This window comes from Ammospiza nelsoni, chromosome 3 (assembly GCF_027579445.1).
Source record: "Ammospiza nelsoni isolate bAmmNel1 chromosome 3, bAmmNel1.pri, whole genome shotgun sequence".
Lineage (NCBI taxonomy): Eukaryota > Metazoa > Chordata > Aves > Passeriformes > Passerellidae > Ammospiza > Ammospiza nelsoni.
Window position 1 is genome coordinate 109,326,986 of NC_080635.1, and position 17,328 is coordinate 109,344,313.

Sequence of the window (17,328 nt, forward strand, 5' to 3'; positions counted from 1 at the left end):
TCACAGCTGCGGATCTCTCACAAAATTAATCTTTTATTACTTCAGGCGAACTCCCTGCATTCAGCATGACTGAGGGGGCAAACGCCAGGACTATGCAAAGCAGGGTGAGTACAGATCTGCCCCACAGGTAGGAACCTGTGCTAAACTCCTCTGCAGCCACCCCAGATGTCACACCCAAAGTGGGATCTGCCTCCCTAGACTGTGGTTATCCGCTTTATAAGGACACAGGAAAAGATTTGTATTTTTACAGCACAACCTTGAGCCAAAGCGCCGTCCTCCGCTGCTCACCCGGCCACAGGCATTGCAGCTCCTCCACGGGGTGTTGCAACCCATCCGGGGGAATTTTCCCTCGGGGTTCCTGCTGCTTGAGCCAGCCCCAGCCGGGAGATACCGAGCTCACACACACAAAGAGCCCGCACATGACTCTGTCCCTGCCCTACCGGGGCACGGCCCAGCACCTCAGCAGCCACGGGCTCCGCCGGGACGCGCAGGCAGTGCTGGGCGTGCCTCCATAGCAGAACTTTGTATTCCAGGCCCAGGGAGGATTTCTCTCAGATTGTCTCAGCTGGAAACTAAGGCAAAGTTTGGTCCCTCCCCTTCGGGGAGAGCCCGGCAGTCGCTGTGCCTGCGACAGAGGCGGCGTCCTGAGGGAGCAGCCGCTGCTCGCCCGGCTCCGGAGGGCCGTGGGTGGCCAGAGGGGACATTCCGCTCCTTGGGACGGCGGGACGGGAGCAGGGGACGACCGGGACACCGCACAGCAGGTACGTGAAGCCCCGCAAAGAGCAAAAAGAGGATCTGGGGGGAGCACGGGAGGAGCAATGGTGACGTGAGGAGAATTTTAAGGAGTTAATTTCTGCGCAGCACCTCACGCAGCTTCAGTGCTCGCACTCCCTGTGCCCAGCCCTCGAGGGATCGCGCTCCTCCGCTTCCTTTCTTCCTTCCAGCCCCCTATCCAGCCCCAAATCCCTGTGGAAGGGTGGGAATGACACCCGGGTAACGGGGTGACAGGGGTGACAGAGGACATGTCGCTTTGCCTATCCGTGTGTGGACAGCATTCAGGGAAATATAACCCGCCTCAAACATGGCTGTGTCCAGCGTGGGGATGGGACGCAGCAGTCCCAGGCTGCAGCAGGGGAAACTTCGACTAGATGGAAGAGGAAAATATAATTTACAGCGAGGGTGATTAAAGTGTGCTTCAGGTGTCCCGCACTGAGACATGCAGACCTGAGGCAGCCCCATGTGCGCCCTGCTTTGAGCAGGGGTTTGGATTAGGTGACTTCCAGCGTTCCTTCCCCACCTACATTCTTCGGGGAAGCTGAGAGGGCCAAGGTGTAGGAGGTTTGAAGGCTCTTCCAGGTTTGAGGTTTGAGGGCACAGCATTCCAAGGTGTAGGAGGTTTGAGGGCACAGCATTCACCTTCTCCAAGCCCAGCATCCCCATACATGCACGGGACCCTGTGCCCCAGCTGCTCTTGGAGATGGTGTGGAGAGAAGGTGGTTTTAGGACATGGCTCCCCTGGTGTGTTTCAAGTCCAAGCTCAGGTACAAGGGACAAGTTCAGGACTGCCATGTCAGCCACACGGACCCGCCGGGTCAGCCTGGCTGCACTTTACCCTGTGACACAGCCATTCCAACCTCTCAGGAGCTGGTGGCTCCTCTGGGTAGGGATTGGGGTGGTGGTGCTGCCTGGGCTTGCACTCACCAACCCTGCTGACGTGTTCACAGCAGCGCAGAAACTGTGGTGATTTACTGCTGGGGACATGTGGGATCAAACTGTGGTGACACCCTGCTGGGGACACATGGGATCCCCTAATAGCAGCTCCAGAAGGAATGGGACATGCTCAGATCTCCATCTCTCATTAATGGGTAGCCTCCCCTTTCTCTGCCTGCTGGGAACAAAACACTTTTTGTCTTCAAAATCAGCTGATACGAGGGAGGAAGAGACTGCTGTGCTTGCAGAGAAGTGAGAGGGGGTAGTTCCCAGCAGGCAAGTTTCCTGCTACAAAGTCCTGCTGCAGGCCTAAAACAGCAAACAGTGGGTCAGAAAAAATGCTTCACTGCCTAAAATGGTGTATTTAAAAGCAGGGACAAGAGCTGGGGCTCTCATGTAAATGTTGACATAACTCTTAAGATAATAATCCCCCAGATTCAGTGAATATTGAAGTGTTTTGGCTTCTGGGATAGGGACTAAGGTGATCCCATTCCCTGGTGATGAGAAATGGCAGTCTCCAGGGTCAGATCTGTCAGGGGATGTATTTAAAACCTTATTCAGAGCTCAAAAAGGGGACAGTGATGCTTCCATCTGCTATGGGGTTTCTTACTGGGGAGTGCTGCAGACATGAGCATGGGGAAGTGCCCTTCAGCAGGGCTGGGAGGCCCTGGCCTAGCCCAGGATATAGGACCATCACCCAAAAACTTGGGAATTGCCCAGTTCCACCTTTGTTTCTCAGTCTCCATTTCCCATCTTGAGAGGGGGGATGTACCATCCTTCCTCAGCCCCAAGGCTCATGGTGATGTGCTGTCAGTGATTGACTGAGGTCAGCACTAAGCCACACCAAAATGTCATGAAAGCAGCCTTTAAAACATGCAGCATTCTTGTTTACTGGGAAAAAAATGGAGCTTAGATCAGTGAAAAGCCACACATTTGCATTTCAGTGACAGCCTCAGCTTTTTACACACTGCAGCACAAAAGGTGTCAGTGTGAAGGACTCCTTCCTCCAGCTCCCCCACATTCCTCAGCCTCAGCTTCTCTGCTTTGGCAGCTTTCAAATAAAGGGAAAGCCAAGGTCAGTAAAAGAAAGAAAAAAAAAAAAAAAAAAAAGAAAAGAAACAATAAAAGGGAAAAAAAGAGAAGAGAAAAAACAAAAAGGAAAAAAAAAAAAAAACAGAGAAAAAAAATAACCCCCTCGAACCTAAAACCAAAGGCCCTGGTAAAATCTCCTTTCCTGCTGCCCACTATCCAAGTGAGAGCTCCTGCCTGGAAACTGCTTGCTGTTTTCCAATGGCTTTTGCACTTCCCAGACCCCCCTGCAGCCCCATTCTCCCTTTCTGGAGAAGCTGGTACCCCTGCACCCCCCAGCTCCTGGGACAGGCACATATGGAGGTGGCATTTGCCAGGTTTTGTCAGGTATGGAGTGAGTTTGCCCCATCACCAGCACCACCATCCTCTGTCCTGCAGCAACAACTTCCCACAAGACACACGGAGATGTTGGGGCACCTGAGGAACATCAAGCCCACTTGAGAAGGTACAGGGAAGAAGCACAGTGACACCCAGGACCCCATCCTGTTACTCTCACATGCAAAGTTCTCCTGCTGCAAGTCCCCGGAGCTCTGGAGGGGAGAGTTTGAAGGACCTGGCCCAAAAAAGGGCAATGTTGGATCATATCCTCATGCCAGTTTACACAAGACCATGGAAACTGTGCCAAATTTACTGACATTGGATCAGCCTTGGAATTTAACAAAAGCCTCCATGTTTATCCAAGTGTTGGGAAAGGCTGTAGGAGCTGCTTCCAGTGCCCTTTCAATCCTCAGCTCCAGAACTGCAGTGGGAACCACCCAGCAGTGGCCACAGCATGTCAGCTCTGGAAAACAAACCCAAACCTGGAACTAAAGGCAAAACCACTGTGGAACACAAGGAAGGAAGCCATTATTTCCCTGGTTGTCATCATCAGCAGGAATGTGGCTGTGCTGCTGGAACTTCCATTTTATCTGTTTATTGTACTTGAAGCGGACCCAGCTCTGGTCAGGGATGTGTGAGGATGCCAGCTGCTACAAACTGAGGAGCAGGACACTCATCTCAGGTCTCAGCTACTGTACAACCAGCACAGTTAAGAAATTCCAGAGCTAAAGCACACAAACATATAAACACACAGCCTGATTTCTTAGAGAACATAACAATTTGATTTCCAGTACCATAGGAGGAGAGCAGGGGTGATGGATGCTGTTATCCTACATATTTCTTGGGAAATCAATTCCCACTGCTTAACAGTCTACAGGGTTATTTCTCTTCTGCTACAGATGCTGATGATAAAAAGTAGGTTTCATACAAAAGGAATGGGCTGATGATATAAACTGCAGATGCTGACAAGCTGGAGGTTTGACATTTCCTTTTCTACAGTTCCTCCAAGGGCTGGACACACTGGGCAGAGCAGGAGTTCAGCATCTCAGTACTAAAATGCCCTGCACAGTCACTGTGCTGTTACTTAAATTCCTCCCAAGAGAGTAAAGCACAGCAGAAGCACTGTTTTAACCTGCACCTGAATAAGGCACCTTCTAAATTTCCCAAGAAATGATGGCACTGTTCTAGAGGAAAGGGAAGCTGGGAAGGTCTTTAAAAGTCAGGCTTCATGTGTGAAACTTTTTTTCAGGTTGCATTTCTTAGAGCAAGATGCATGCTCTAAGAAAAAAGGTTAAGATGTTGTTGAGGTTATGGTTACTGAAATAAATTCAGGTACAAACAGCAGTAGTAGGCAAGTGGTTTATCCACCCATTTAGTGTCCTTTTCTTAATATCTACTATTGCTTTATTAATTGTTCTGCTTAATACAGCTGGCTTATGAGATTGGGAAGAAATGTAAACATTCTGTTTGCCTTATAAAAGCCTGACATAATATTTGGTTACAGATTATGGTCATGCAGTACCTCCAAAACATACCTCAGCTGAACACTTTCTGTTCAAAAAAGCCACACTAAGGCATCCACATCCAGAGCTTTGAGAGTAGCTGCACTCCAGCTCTTTGGATTTGGGATGGACAGTCACAGCTCTGCTCCTAAACCTACTGCCAAATCCTTTCACAGCCCCAGGTAAGGGAAAGAGAGCATTCCTAGGATAAACATGTTACAACTTAGTAATAGCCTTCTAGCTATTAAAATAAAACCAGACTTACATAAGTTACATAAAAACTTAAATAAAAAAAAAGTTCAGAAACAGGGCTTACTGGACCATTTAAAAATCAGAATAAACTCAGAGAAACTATATCATAAAGCAGTCCCCACATTTCTTCACCAACTAAAAAACCCAACAGTTTTATTTTTGTTTTTCTGCTTTTTTATCAAAAATGAACAAAGTTCCCAACAGACCCTGGCTAATGTACTAAATGCAAAGTTCCCCCAAATCTGCAGTTATGGTTACACCAGCTTTTGCTCCAACACCTCCCCAGTTAGATCCTCATCCATAAATGATTCATAATGGTCATCAGGAAGCCGACACAGCAAAGACACAACTCAAAGCATCAAACATCCCTTCACAACTTCACATGACAATAAAGTTTTTTTGGTTTGTTTTTAATTCCGTTTTTGGCTAAAACTTTTAACAGTTCCAGAAACATGGTATTTGGCCTTCTTGTTTACTGCTGGCCCCGAGAAATCCTCTCCTTATTCCTTGATAGCAAAAGAAAACGCTTCCAGAAGTAACTGATTCCTGTGCATTCAACAGCCAAAGGAGGAACCAGAACAACCTCTTGGAAAAAGAGCAGTGAAGCAGCTGAACTCAGTCTTCAAACAGTCGCTCAGCTTGGCTTAAAACCCCTTCCAGCAGCTGCTGTTAAGCTGCCAAGCACTTAAGCCTGACTAAAATCCTCTCCTGCAACTGGGCAGAGACTTTTCCAAGCACTTTTGCTTTATGGGATGTAAGGATGATGGAGATGCACTTTTAAGGATGAGGGAGCTGGGCACGATGATGGAGCTGAGATGTGTCCTGGGGTGATGCTGGTATCCCCATCTGTATCGAGCCCAGAAATAAGTTCTGCACCTTTAGGTCTGAGCGTGAAGCGGGGAAGAAGAAAAATCTGCCCTAAACCAGGACAGCTGGCAGGGATGATGATGGAGCTAGGCCACTGGATGTATTCTTGAAGCAGGGGATGTGTAAAGGTTGTTCCTCTGAATGGATGAATGGAAGCATCAGCTGTGAAAGGGAGCCAGGAGCAGGTCAGTACGACACTGGAAGCGCACAGTTTCCTTCTGGCTCCCTTTGCAGGTGTGTGAATATCCCGTGGTGGTATTATCGGTGAGCGTGTCCTGTGAGGCATGGCAGGCTTAGGCGGCCAGGTCGAAGTCGTCACGCTCCTGGTTGTAGTCGAGCACCTTCTGCCGCAGGCGCGACGCGTCCACCCAGGTGATGAAGTCCTCGACGGCGCGGGGCACGAGGAGCGCGGGGTCTGTCACCACCTCGGGCCCCACGCGGACGTGCCCCTGCTCCACGAAGGTGACGGCGTGCCGCAGGTTCTGCGCCATGCGCAGCTTCACCAGCAGGCACGGCAGGCGCCGGCGGCAGAAGGCGGAGGCCGAGAGGCTCTCGCACACGGCCAGCGACTGCCGGCTGTTCACCAGCCCCAGCCCGTACAGCTTCTCCAGCAGCGCGGCGGCGCAGCGGGCGCGGAAGGCGGCGCTGGCCGGGCCCAGGTCGCGGAGGCGCCGCGCCAGGGCGCGCACAGCGCGGGCCAGCGCCTTGTACTGCACGTAATCCTCCCGCCGGCCCACCCGGTACCGCCGCAGCGCCCGCACCTCCGCCAAGTTCCCGCCCGACGCCTCCCAGTTCACCAGGTCCAGCCGCCGCAGCAGCTTCTGCTCGTGGTACTTCAGTTTCCGCACCATCTTTGCGGGACCGGGATTCGCCGCGCCGCGCCTCAGAGGGACTGTTCCGGGGCGGAGCGGCCGCCGGCCCCGCGGCTTTTCCGGGGAGGAGCAGCCGTGACATGGCACTGGGAGCCCCGCCCCGGGCGGCGGGGTACGGGGAGAAGGATGGCTCCGTGTCTCCTTCCCCAAGGGATCACCGGCAGATAGAGCCCAACCCGGGATGCGGCTGCTTTCCCCCGCGCTCTGCGCATCGCCGGGGCCAGCCCGGCGCGGAGGGGTCACCCCAGGTACGGCCACAGCGCCCCGACACCCGCTCCGGCACGGACAGCCCGACATCGTCTCGCCTGGGGCCGAGCCTGGGACTCGTCATTCCTTCTGGAAGAATGGCAGCGGCGTTGTGTTTCTCTGTGACATCCCACTCCCCCTGATGCACAGGCCGGTTTTCCTCGAGGAGCAGCAGAATCCTCCCTCTGTGCGGTTCGTAGCACCGCACATCTCCCGAGTGCCGCCGCGGCCTCGCCAGCCAAAGGTTTCATCCCGCTTTTCTGTAAGTGCACCGTGCTGTCTCCTTCTTGGGATTCAGGATACAACAAGGAAAATCCCCAGTAGAACAGGTCAGGTTGACAATTCGGGATTTCTTTGTTTCTTACGAGCAGATTTCCGTATTGGCTCAATCTTCATTTCCCTAATTCTGGATTTTCAGCGTGCTGGATTTGTTACAGTGGGTGGTCTGGTCACAGAGGCCATGGTGGTCTCTTGATTTGCTTTTGTTTTTTCCCCCAGATTCGTCGGTGAAGGCACCAATAGAAATGTGGGGCACCAACAGCACTGAGAAGTTTTACAGGATCCCTGAAGGAAAGGGACCACACTCAGTTGGATGTACAGACCTGATGACAGAAAATGCAGTTGAGGTAAAGCTCTCGACTGTTTGGATTTAAGCCACAATGTTAGTGAAACAAATGGCTGCAGTTTTAAAGTAGAAGGTCTTGCCTGTGTGCTCCATGCTGACATTCACAGCTGAGCTTTCTATCCTCTCCATCCTGGTGTAGGATGTGTGCTGGGCATTTACCAGATGGATGTAACCTGCAAGCCTTTCCCATGGCCAATTCCTCCCTCTTCTAACGTCCTTGCCTTTCTGACTCTCCTACAAAAGATACTGCAAAGAAACTGTGTCCTCCTGAGACCCAGGGGGTTCTTCCCACCCACCCCACTGCTGCCTCCTGTGCTGGGCTCCTGAGGAGACTCCACATGCAGTCTCTGTGACTGTGGCTGCTCTCATCACAAAGATCTCAACAGGATTTGGCAGGGTTGGGAGATGAGCCTATCTAGTGTTTCAGCTGCAGGGTAAGAGACGAGATGTCTATTGAGATTTTACTGGAGATGAACAGGATATCAGTTTTGCAAGAGGTAAGCACAGTGAGAAGCCACAATAATAAGACAGGGGCGTTAACCAGACAAGTAGTGAGCTTCCTTGTGAGTTTCCATTTCCAATCCTCTTGCCTTTGAGAGAATACACCTGCATTTACACTGTGATTTTACTCCACAGAGTAGCGAGATGGAGTGGAACTTGAGATCAGTTTGTGATGGTTCACATGCTTTCCTTTACTGAGCTTACTCTGTATCAGCACAGAGAAGTTATGAGTTTCTCTTTGCAGTCAGCCCATGTGAGTTTTTTTACATAAGCATTATGAACAACTGCAGTTCTCTCAGGCATAAATAATGAACCTCTTCCCCTTTCTGGTAATCAGTTAGTCATTGGGGAGGTTCACTGGGACTGTTCTGAGATCAAGCTGATATCACTACCAATGTGGAGGAAAGTTCTTCCACAATGGTCTCTGTGTCAAAGGTTGATTTAAGTTTGATAAGTGAATAAAAACAAGCTTCATAAAACAAACTTTTGGTAAACTGATAAATTAGTGTTCAAGAAATCAGGCTTTATTTCAAAGCTCATGTTTATTTTGGCCATGATTGTAACTTGCTAAACCAAAAGCAAGACAGTGAATTTGAATGGGGTGTTGCAAATTCCTTTGCAAACCAGGAAATAAGAATGCAAACTGCACACAGTTCATCTTCTGGGAAGTCTGCTTTGTGCATTGGTACATTGCTGCTGTCTGTGATGGAAAAAGATTGACAAGGGGGTATGGAAGGTCCCTGTGTGTGTGGAAAGCTTGGGAACTTTCCTGGGATACCTGGAGTGCAGACAGTAAGAGATTTGAACTAGTGGTAAGACAGAGAGGCAGATGAAACACAGGCTAACAAAGTTGTGTTTAGAAGGATGGACTACAAGACACTTCTGAACATCTTGATGAGGAGGAAGAGGGATGTATTGTTCTCCCTTGCTGTGCAGCTGCCCAAGGGCTTTGCTGACAGCCTCTGCTCAGTTCAGGCAGGAACACTACAGCCACGTTAGAGAGCCTTATTTTCTCCAGGCTGAATGGCTCCAGCTCTCTCAGCCTGTCATGCTTGGAGAGGTGCTCCAGCTCTCAGGTCATCTTCAGTCACCCCTTAACAGTCAGCCCTATAAAACTTACCAAAACACATCATCAAACCATTCCCAGTGAAGAAGATGGAAGAAAAGATTCAGCAAGATGCTGGACTGAGCAAAGAGGTAGTGAGTGTTTGTAATAATTAGCTTAATTAAATGAAGCATTTCTAATAAGCCTTAAGCTAACCTAGAGAAGGTGATGTGTATCTCCACCTGTGATGATGTCTATCTCATGTTACTTTAAATTCATTGTAGGCACAGGAAGATTCTGACGTAGGATTGGCATCAAAGCCTGTAGATGATAATAATTTTCTCATGAGAGTCTCATCATTCTCTTGAACTGCATTCTTGCTACCAAAACCTTTTCTATAAATGTTTTAATCTTCCGTTTTCTGTGCCATATATAAATTAATACCAATATTCCTTTTTGTAAAAAAATTTTTTCCTAATCCCAGGGAAGCTTTTTGCGCCTGTACTATCCAGCATATGATGCCACAGATATGGAAGAGGCACGATGGATTCCAGACAAAGAATACTATCAGGGACTCTCTGACTTCCTTAATATGTACCGAGTTGTAGGAGAAAGGCTCTTCCATTACTATGTTGGTAAGACTCCTTCTGGTTTTATTCCTTTATTCTTGTCACTGCCTCCATGCTCCATGAGTAGGGTGTTACTGCTGCAGGGCTGAAAAAGAGTTTTTAGTAAAAAAGTGTGGTTTTGTGGGATGGGTTTGTGTAGTGAGAGTGCTGAATGTGACCCCAGCTCTCAGCAGCCCCTGACTGCTGTGGATAGAAGTGTGAAGTGTCTGGGCAGTTTGCTCTAGGTCAGCTGCACCTGTGTGTTGCGATTTAAATCCCACAAGCAAATGTGCAAATATACAAAAGTCAGAGAGATCCTAAGGTCTGAATATCAGCAAGACCTGGATGCCTGACTATGAAGATTTCAGAGATATGTAGACCTTGTGCCAGACTGTGGATGGGAGAAGACAAGTATTTTCTGCCAAGCAGAATGTATTTTCAGAAGCAGATCCATTTTTGCTTTCTATTTTAAAGATGAGTCTTGGCACCTTATCTTTAGGTGATTGCTCTGATAATAGTGATCACTACATTTTTGGGATCTTTTACACAGGAACAAATGTTTTCTCTCATTCCAGTAATAATGATGTACACTTCCATTTTTATTTAGGTTCAGTGACCTGTCCTGCAAAGTCAAATGCTGCTTTTAAGCCAGGAGAAAAATACCCACTTCTTGTTTTTTCCCATGGACTCGGAGCTTTTCGGTAATTTTGCAGTTTGTTGATAAACTGGTTTTGTTGTCTATGGAGACAGCAGTCTCCAAGGGTGGTTCTGAACAGATTTCAGTAGGGGGGTGAGATCTTTGTGGAGCTGAAACAGATTTGAAGAACAGGCTGCTGTGTGTCATTAGCCCCCACTGAAACAACAGCAGGGCTGGTCTATGGTTGGTCACAGAATAATTGAACAGCCTGGGCTGGAAGGGGCCTTTAAAGATCATCACTGCTGTGGGCAGGGACAGCTTCCCCTAGAGCAGGTTGCTCAGAGCTCCATTTGTGTTTTACCTTTGTTATGATGGAGGAGAAGATATTTACCAGCCCATAAGGATGTTGTGAAAATTAGCTGGTTAGTTTTTGGACAGCTCTTTGAAGATGCAAAGTGCTGTGTGTGCTACTTATTAAAAATCAGTGGCATCTTCCTTTCTGAACAGACAGTAAAACAGTACCAAGGTTTTGTGAACAAGCTTTAGTGCCTGACATATGAAATCTTGCTCTGCTGGGTAGCAGATTCAAAGAGAACAAATATTGAGTGGAGACTAGTGCATACCTAGTGTGGTCAGCATTTAAAGAGCAATGGAATTGAAAGAATGCCATCTCACCTGAGTGTGGTTTTTATTTCAGGACAATCTATTCTGCTATTTGCATAGAGATGGCTTCTCAGGGCTTTATAGTGGCTGCTGTGGAGCACAGGTGAGTGTGCTGTGCATTTGGGAGTTCTGATGGAAAGCAACTTTCTCACATTGAACAGAATGTTATTTATTCTAAAAGAAGAGCTTCAGGATTTTTTTAAAAAAGAAAAACTAACATCTCTTTTTCAGTCCTGCCCACACTGCCCGTAGCTCAACTCTTCTCCAAACAAAGGGACTTTTGTTTAGATAAGCCCAAGAATGAAAAGTCTTGGATATCATTTGTGCTATCATAGATAGCATTTCAGATATGCTATTTTTTTCACTCTTTTTGTTAGAATATAAAGTAGGTGAAGAATACAGAGGATGTGGGAGTTTTGGTGGGGTTATTGTATTATTTAGAAAGTCTGTGTGCACTTGGGTTGCAATTGCAACAGCACTGGTTGATAGCTGAATCTCTTCAGATGAGTGAAATTGGAAACTTTGGCTGACTGCATCTCAATCCAAATGGAATGCACTCTCAGAAATAACCTCCTCTTGTATTACAGAGATGAATCTGCTTCAGCCACATATTATTGTAAAAGAAGGTCTGTTTCTGAGTCACAGGAAGAGTCTCCACCTAACATGGAGAAGGAGTGGATCTACTACAGGAAACTGAAAACTGGCGAGGAGGAGCGTTGCTTGCGCCATAAGCAGGTGCCTGGGCTGGCTCTGCTCTGGGAAGTGTGGCAGGAGGGCTGTGTTTAGGGCTAGCAGAGTCTCCCTTTGCCCAGGGGAGCAGAGATATGAAAATTGATCCAGTCCTGTGGAACAGCCAACAATAGCTTTCTTCAGAGCACAAGTTGCTCCCTCGACAAAGCTTTTTCTTGAAGTTGCACTCTTGAGCTGAGTCATCTGTTTCTCTTCTGGTTCCAATCAACTTTCTGTTTCTTCTCTGTCTTTTATACTTTTGCTGCCCAGCCCAGCCTAAAAGTGACACAGAGTTGAGCTCAAGTGTTTGTGTGGCCTTAGGCTTGCATTAACTTTCATTTACTGTTCCATGGAATGATAAATCATGTCTGCTCTGAGTGGGATGTTTGTTTTATAGTCCTTACCACACTTGAAGGTGTATTTTAGCAATGTAAACAGTGCAGACTTCCAATTTATCATAAGCAGTATCCAAGCTGGATGAAATGTGGCCATACTGACAAGCTCTTCCAAGCATACACTTGACCTTTAAAATATGTGAGTGGTTTTTCCAGCTAATGAAAACTTAGCCAGGGAGGTGCTTCTCTTTATCTCCCTGGGCCATACAGACAATAGTACAAGAGTCATTTCCTGGATGAGTAAAATGTCCTACCCATGAGTATAATATCTGAGCTTGGAAATAACCTTCAGAAGCTGTTGTCTGCAAATTTCACAAGTAGAGAAGTCGGGAGATTGGGATTTATTTGAAATTCAGTGATGCACAGACATCTTGTTGGCTGCCTACACACTGGTTCCCAAGATCACTACTATTCATTGGTTCTATTATTCCTTGGTTCTTCTTGAAGCTTTTCTTTTACTGACACACCAGTTAAAAACTGTTCTTATGGAACAATGAAAATCTTTTTTTGCAACAGCTTCACTACAGTTTTCAAGGATGAGTATATATAAAAAATGGGATGGGCTTAACTTTTTCTTCATTTGGTTTATCCAGTGTAAAGACAGTTTCAAGGCTATTGTGTGATGGGGCAGTGATGGAATGACATTTGCTTATCCAGCCTGAGAAGCATCAGTGAGTCAGCCTTCCTTGGAGTTTTACAACTTAAGCCTTTGTACATCCCAACAACCCCTTCTCTTAAGCAGTGACAGGATGAAGGAGTTGATGGCCTTTGGTGCACGCTACAGGGATAAATGCCTCTGTGTGCAGAGGTTCTACACAAGAGCTTCAGCTCTTTACACCACCAGAAACCAATTTTGTTGTTTGTCAGATGGCTCCATTCTGCAGTTCAGAATAGTGGGGGAAAACTATCAGAGTAAGTCTTGTGTCCAAGGGGCTGTCAGGTCTGGCAGTTGTCTGATGATTCCTTCCACTGCTCTGCCCCACCCTTTCTTTCTCCCCAGGTGCAGCAAAGAGCACAGGAGTGTATTAAAGCTCTCAATCTCATTCTTAAAATCAATTCAGGAGAGGAAGTAACAAATGTATTACATTCAGACTTTGACTGGAACAGCCTAAAAGTGAGTAGAAGATGCCACCTGCATTTTGTTAAACATCTAATAATGCTTCTGATTTCCCCCTTCCATTTCTAAACTGGTTCATGTAAAGTATTCTGAAGATCAATGTGTAGATCTCTGAAAATATTCTCAGGTCATCCAAAGCTGGATAGAGAATAAGAGAGCTGAAATTATGCTCCTCCTACTTCAGTAGGGTCTAATGTCTAAAAAAATTATTTCCTTTAAAAACCTAAGTTTGGGAAAGAAAGTCTCTTACAGCACCTGGATTTTTTTGACAGGATTCTGTTGATACTAGCAGAATAGCTGTGATGGGACACTCTTTTGGTGGTGCTACAGTTATTGAAAGTCTCAGCAAAGAAATAAGATTTAGGTAAGTATGCGAAACAAGGCCAGAGACATTTGGCACTTGAGAGGTCTGGAGCAGGGCACTTTACCTAGGATCCCCCAACTACTAACTGACTCCTGAAGAAGAGAGTTGTTTGGCATGTCTTGCTTTTGCCAGCCATGCTTTTTCCAGGTGTGGGGATATGGTGGAACATAACAGCTGCATCTTGTTGTATCATGATACTGTGGGACCCTGCAGTCAGTGGAGACCAACAAATGGAAAGAATGGACTAATTCTCTTCCCCCAGAGTAGAGATAATTATGATACAAAGTGATTCATTTACCTGTTCAGTATCAGAAAGACTTTCTCTTTCCCATGTCTCTTGCAACTCAAAGCATGCTCAGAATTTCCAAGCTTTCTGCTTCTGTGCCAATATCCAGATGTGTTTGGCAGGTGTGGCATTGCCCTCGATGTATGGATGCTTCCTGTAGGTGATGACATTTACCAAAACAGCGTCCAGCAACCACTGCTTTTTATCAACTCTGAAAAATTCCAGTGGGCTGAGAACATCTTAAAGATTAAGAAGCTCATCTCCAATGACACAAACAAGAAGATGATCACTATCAAGTAAGTGCTCAGGAGCTATCATTTCCATCTGTGGTTGAAGCTCTTGTTGGAGCTGTGCAGTTACAGGTAACTGCAGACAGACAGACAGACAGACATACAGTCCCTAAAGCACAAGTCTGGGGAGGAAGAGGAGCTGTGGGAGCTGGGAATGTTTAGCCTGGAGAAAAGGAGGCTCAGGGGGACCTCCTCACTCACAACTCCCTAACAGGAAGGTGGAACCAGGTGGGGGGTCAGGCTCTTCTCCCAGGGGACAAGAAGAAATGTCCTGAAGTCATACCAGGGGCAGTTCAGATTGGATAATAGGAAATATTTCTTCATTTAAACTGTTGTTAGGCATTGGACCAGGCTGTTTAGGGAAGCTGGGGAGTCACCATCCCTGAAGGTGTTTAAAAGAGATGTAGGTGTGGCATTGAGGGACATGGTTTAGAGCTGGAATGGCAGTGCTGGGTTAATGGTTGAATTTAATAATCTTAGAGGTCTTTTCCAGCCTAAATGATATTATGTCTGTCCTCATGGCCCAGGTTTTCACTGTATGTTTAAATTAACCATACATCCCCCACAGCAGGGACAGAGGCATCTCAAAGCAGCCAGGGTCCCCAAGTTTAAGACACTCCAATGTGTGCATTCCTGCCCTGGGGCACAAGCTTTGTGCTGAGCCCTGTGCACCTGCATTTGAACAGCTGAAAGCCTTCTGGGGGCAGTTCTGCAGCCAGGGGAGGGATGGCTCTACCCTGCACCACTGAGCAGGGAGACAACTTGATTTTGATGCTTTGCCAAACCAGCTCTCTATTGCTGTTGCAGTTACAGTGACTTACAGCAAGCATGTACAAACCTTCCTCCCTTCGGTGGTTAGGGCAGAATTTCCTGCTGATCTTGCTTGTGAGATTACCTGTTTTATCTTAAAGACAGCACAAGACATTCGACATTCGAAGTCTTACATTTTTTAATCAGGCAATTTAATGTAGTCTTACAAAGCTGTTGATCATTTTTCTTTGCAGGGGGTCAGTACATCAGAGTTTTCCTGATTTCACCTTTGTGAGCGGAGGAATCATTGCAAGATTTTTCAAATTAAAAGGAGAAATAGATCCAAATGAAGCTATTGATATCAGCAATCATGCTTCATTAGCCTTCCTACAGAAACATCTGAGTATGTATCTGTTTACAGCAAAGTAGGAAGTTGACTAATATTTCATTCCTGTGAAGCTTTTTATATAACCATTCAGTTTAAAACAAGATCAAAATAAGTGTGTCAGTGGAAAAAATAAGTCAAACTTCTTCTAGAGGTTTGTCAGTTACTTTTGTAATCTTGGCAACTCAGAGAAAATCACTGACATTTTGTTCTGGTACAAAAAATCTGGAGTATCATTTTTTCCCTCCTTAAAACATTTTTCCTTCCCTACTTTGCCAAATTGATTTCATTTTTCAGTGTAGTTTGACAAAAAGCTGGTCACTTAACTCATGGCCACTTGGTTTTCTTTCCCCCACCCTATAGGTCTTAAGAAGGATTTTGATCAGTGGGATTCACTTGTGGATGGCATAGGACCCAATGTTATTCCTGGAACCAACATTGACACATCTCCAGCTGAACCTGAGTAAGGAATACAAAGGAGTATTGTATGCCATGGACATCAGGACACTAATATTGGTCAGACATTGCTGAGACATGTGGTGGCATTCAACACCAACAAAGCTTTTGGGGCGTGGAACAAAAAAAAAAGGCAAGGCACTAAGTTACATAATCATAAAAACAGAGGTTTCTGTTCAATTGAGTTAGTGGGATGCTCTGAAATACTGTAATAGGGTAACTTCTGCTTTGTAAGCAGCTTGGGGAAATCACTGGGTATAATTTAAATGCTCTTTCTGGTTTTGACTAGAATCAAGTTTGCAGAAAGACAGATTGAGCTCCAAGGAATTCAGCTACAGGTTTGTTTACCAAGCTTTATGTCAGTCTGCATCGACCAAGCCTTTCCTGCAGGGTAGGGGAAAAGAGACAAAAAAAAAAAACCCCAAACCACCACTTTCCTGTTTAGATTCTAAGTATTTCAGCTGTGCTCTGACAACAGTTGGGAGTTAGAGATGCCTGTGGAGGGTGATGTTCAAGACTGTCTTTTTAAAATAAGTCACAGTAAAAGCTACAGGAAGGATTTCAGCTGACAGCAGAGGAAGTCCAGACACAGGACTCCTCACAGAAGCTTAATCCACTTAAACCTAAGATGTGTTTAGTGCCATACATAGAGGATGATGTTTGTATTTCAGAAGCTTTTCCCTGGGTCACACTAGTAGCAACTGTAATTGCCTGTGGGCAAAGCTCCAGCAGCTCCTCCCTTGTCTGTGTTTCCACTATCACACAGTCAGACTGCAGGGGAAATACAGATGTGGCACCTCTCCAGCTCCCTTTACATGGTCCTTGTTAGCACTGCTTCAGCTCCTGAGGTCTGGTCAGGTAGGAAACACTCCCCAGACACTCAGCTTTCTCCAGGTACTCACAATGGTCTCTAGGGGACCCAGTTGGCTCCCACTGACAGATACAGACAGCAGTGATAGTACCTGGACAAAGATTGTCAGCCCCCACCTGGGTGGCCTTTTAGGTTCTCCTTTTTGGATCAGAACTGCCTGAAGCTGCCCCATGGAAGGGTGTCTTCTAAATTCTGTTCATTTCAAAATCAGGTTATAAACAAAACCACTGAAGCAAACAAATTAAGAAATTAACAGTGTAATTAAGTATTTTACATAATCCGTGATCTTAAAATGAGATTGCAATAACACCTAAGATCTTTCAGAATTTAATTAAATTGTATTGTCTCTATTAAGCAAATAAACGTGTTTGTCTTACTGAGTCAGCACTAACACTTGAGATCTACTGTGAGATTCACTATCAGCCACCTTGGGTTCCTAAGTCCTTGTTTCAGCATGAAAAATCCACAGCTTCTGAAGAGGAGGGAGCAGCTATGCTATACATGGGACACCCCTATAAAGCAGCACCCCCTTTTTAACACCTGAGAAGGAGAGTAAAAGGTGAGATGTCCTTAAAACAGCAGCAGGTCCTTCAAACAGCTGGGCATGTTGCACACATGTGGCAGCAAAACCATTCCACTGGGTATTCTTCACATTTATAGGAAAAGCTTCATCTTTCATTAGCACAACTGCAGCAAGTTCAATTAATTAAGTACAATTAATATTTCAAAACATTCAGCATAGCTCACAGT

At 46.4% G+C, this 17,328-nt stretch overlaps 2 protein-coding genes across 3 annotated transcripts; one reads left to right on the plus strand and one right to left on the minus strand.

The window, feature by feature from the left end:
• Window positions 1-4,488: 4,488 nt before the first annotated feature.
• On the minus strand, window positions 4,489-6,612 carry IMP3 (IMP U3 small nucleolar ribonucleoprotein 3). The gene has a single exon (XM_059467529.1). The coding sequence runs from the start codon at window positions 6,587-6,589 to the stop codon at window positions 6,032-6,034; it is 558 nt and encodes a 185-aa protein (XP_059323512.1). The 5' UTR covers window positions 6,590-6,612; the 3' UTR covers window positions 4,489-6,031.
• Window positions 6,613-6,713: 101 nt separating this feature from the next.
• Window positions 6,714-16,971, plus strand: PLA2G7 (phospholipase A2 group VII). Of its 2 annotated transcripts, none has more exons than XM_059467527.1 (11): window positions 6,714-7,185; window positions 7,355-7,482; window positions 9,512-9,662; window positions 10,243-10,336; window positions 10,970-11,038; window positions 11,523-11,670; window positions 13,060-13,173; window positions 13,449-13,540; window positions 13,949-14,122; window positions 15,121-15,269; window positions 15,615-16,971. In XM_059467527.1, the coding sequence occupies exons 1-11, from the start codon at window positions 6,792-6,794 to the stop codon at window positions 15,716-15,718; spliced, it is 1,617 nt and encodes a 538-aa protein (XP_059323510.1). In that variant the 5' UTR covers window positions 6,714-6,791; the 3' UTR covers window positions 15,719-16,971. The 2 variants fall into 2 exon arrangements, with proteins under 2 accessions (XP_059323510.1, XP_059323511.1); XM_059467528.1 differs by having other exon boundaries at window positions 6,887-7,118.
• Window positions 16,972-17,328: the final 357 nt, after the last annotated feature.

What these genes read in the sequence shown, in the direction of transcription:
- IMP3 (XM_059467529.1), bottom strand. Translation starts at nt 6,589, where the DNA reads ATGGTGCGGAAACTGAAGTACCACGAGCAGAAGCTGCTGCGGCGGCTG.
- PLA2G7 (XM_059467527.1), top strand. Translation starts at nt 6,792, where the DNA reads ATGCGGCTGCTTTCCCCCGCGCTCTGCGCATCGCCGGGGCCAGCCCGG. An exon ending in GCTCTTCCATTACTATGTTG is followed by an intron (nt 9,663 to 10,242) that starts GTAAGACTCCTT and finishes ATTTTTATTTAG; the next exon opens with GTTCAGTGACCTGTCCTGCA. An exon ending in CTTCCTACAGAAACATCTGA is followed by an intron (nt 15,270 to 15,614) that starts GTATGTATCTGT and finishes CCCACCCTATAG; the next exon opens with GTCTTAAGAAGGATTTTGAT.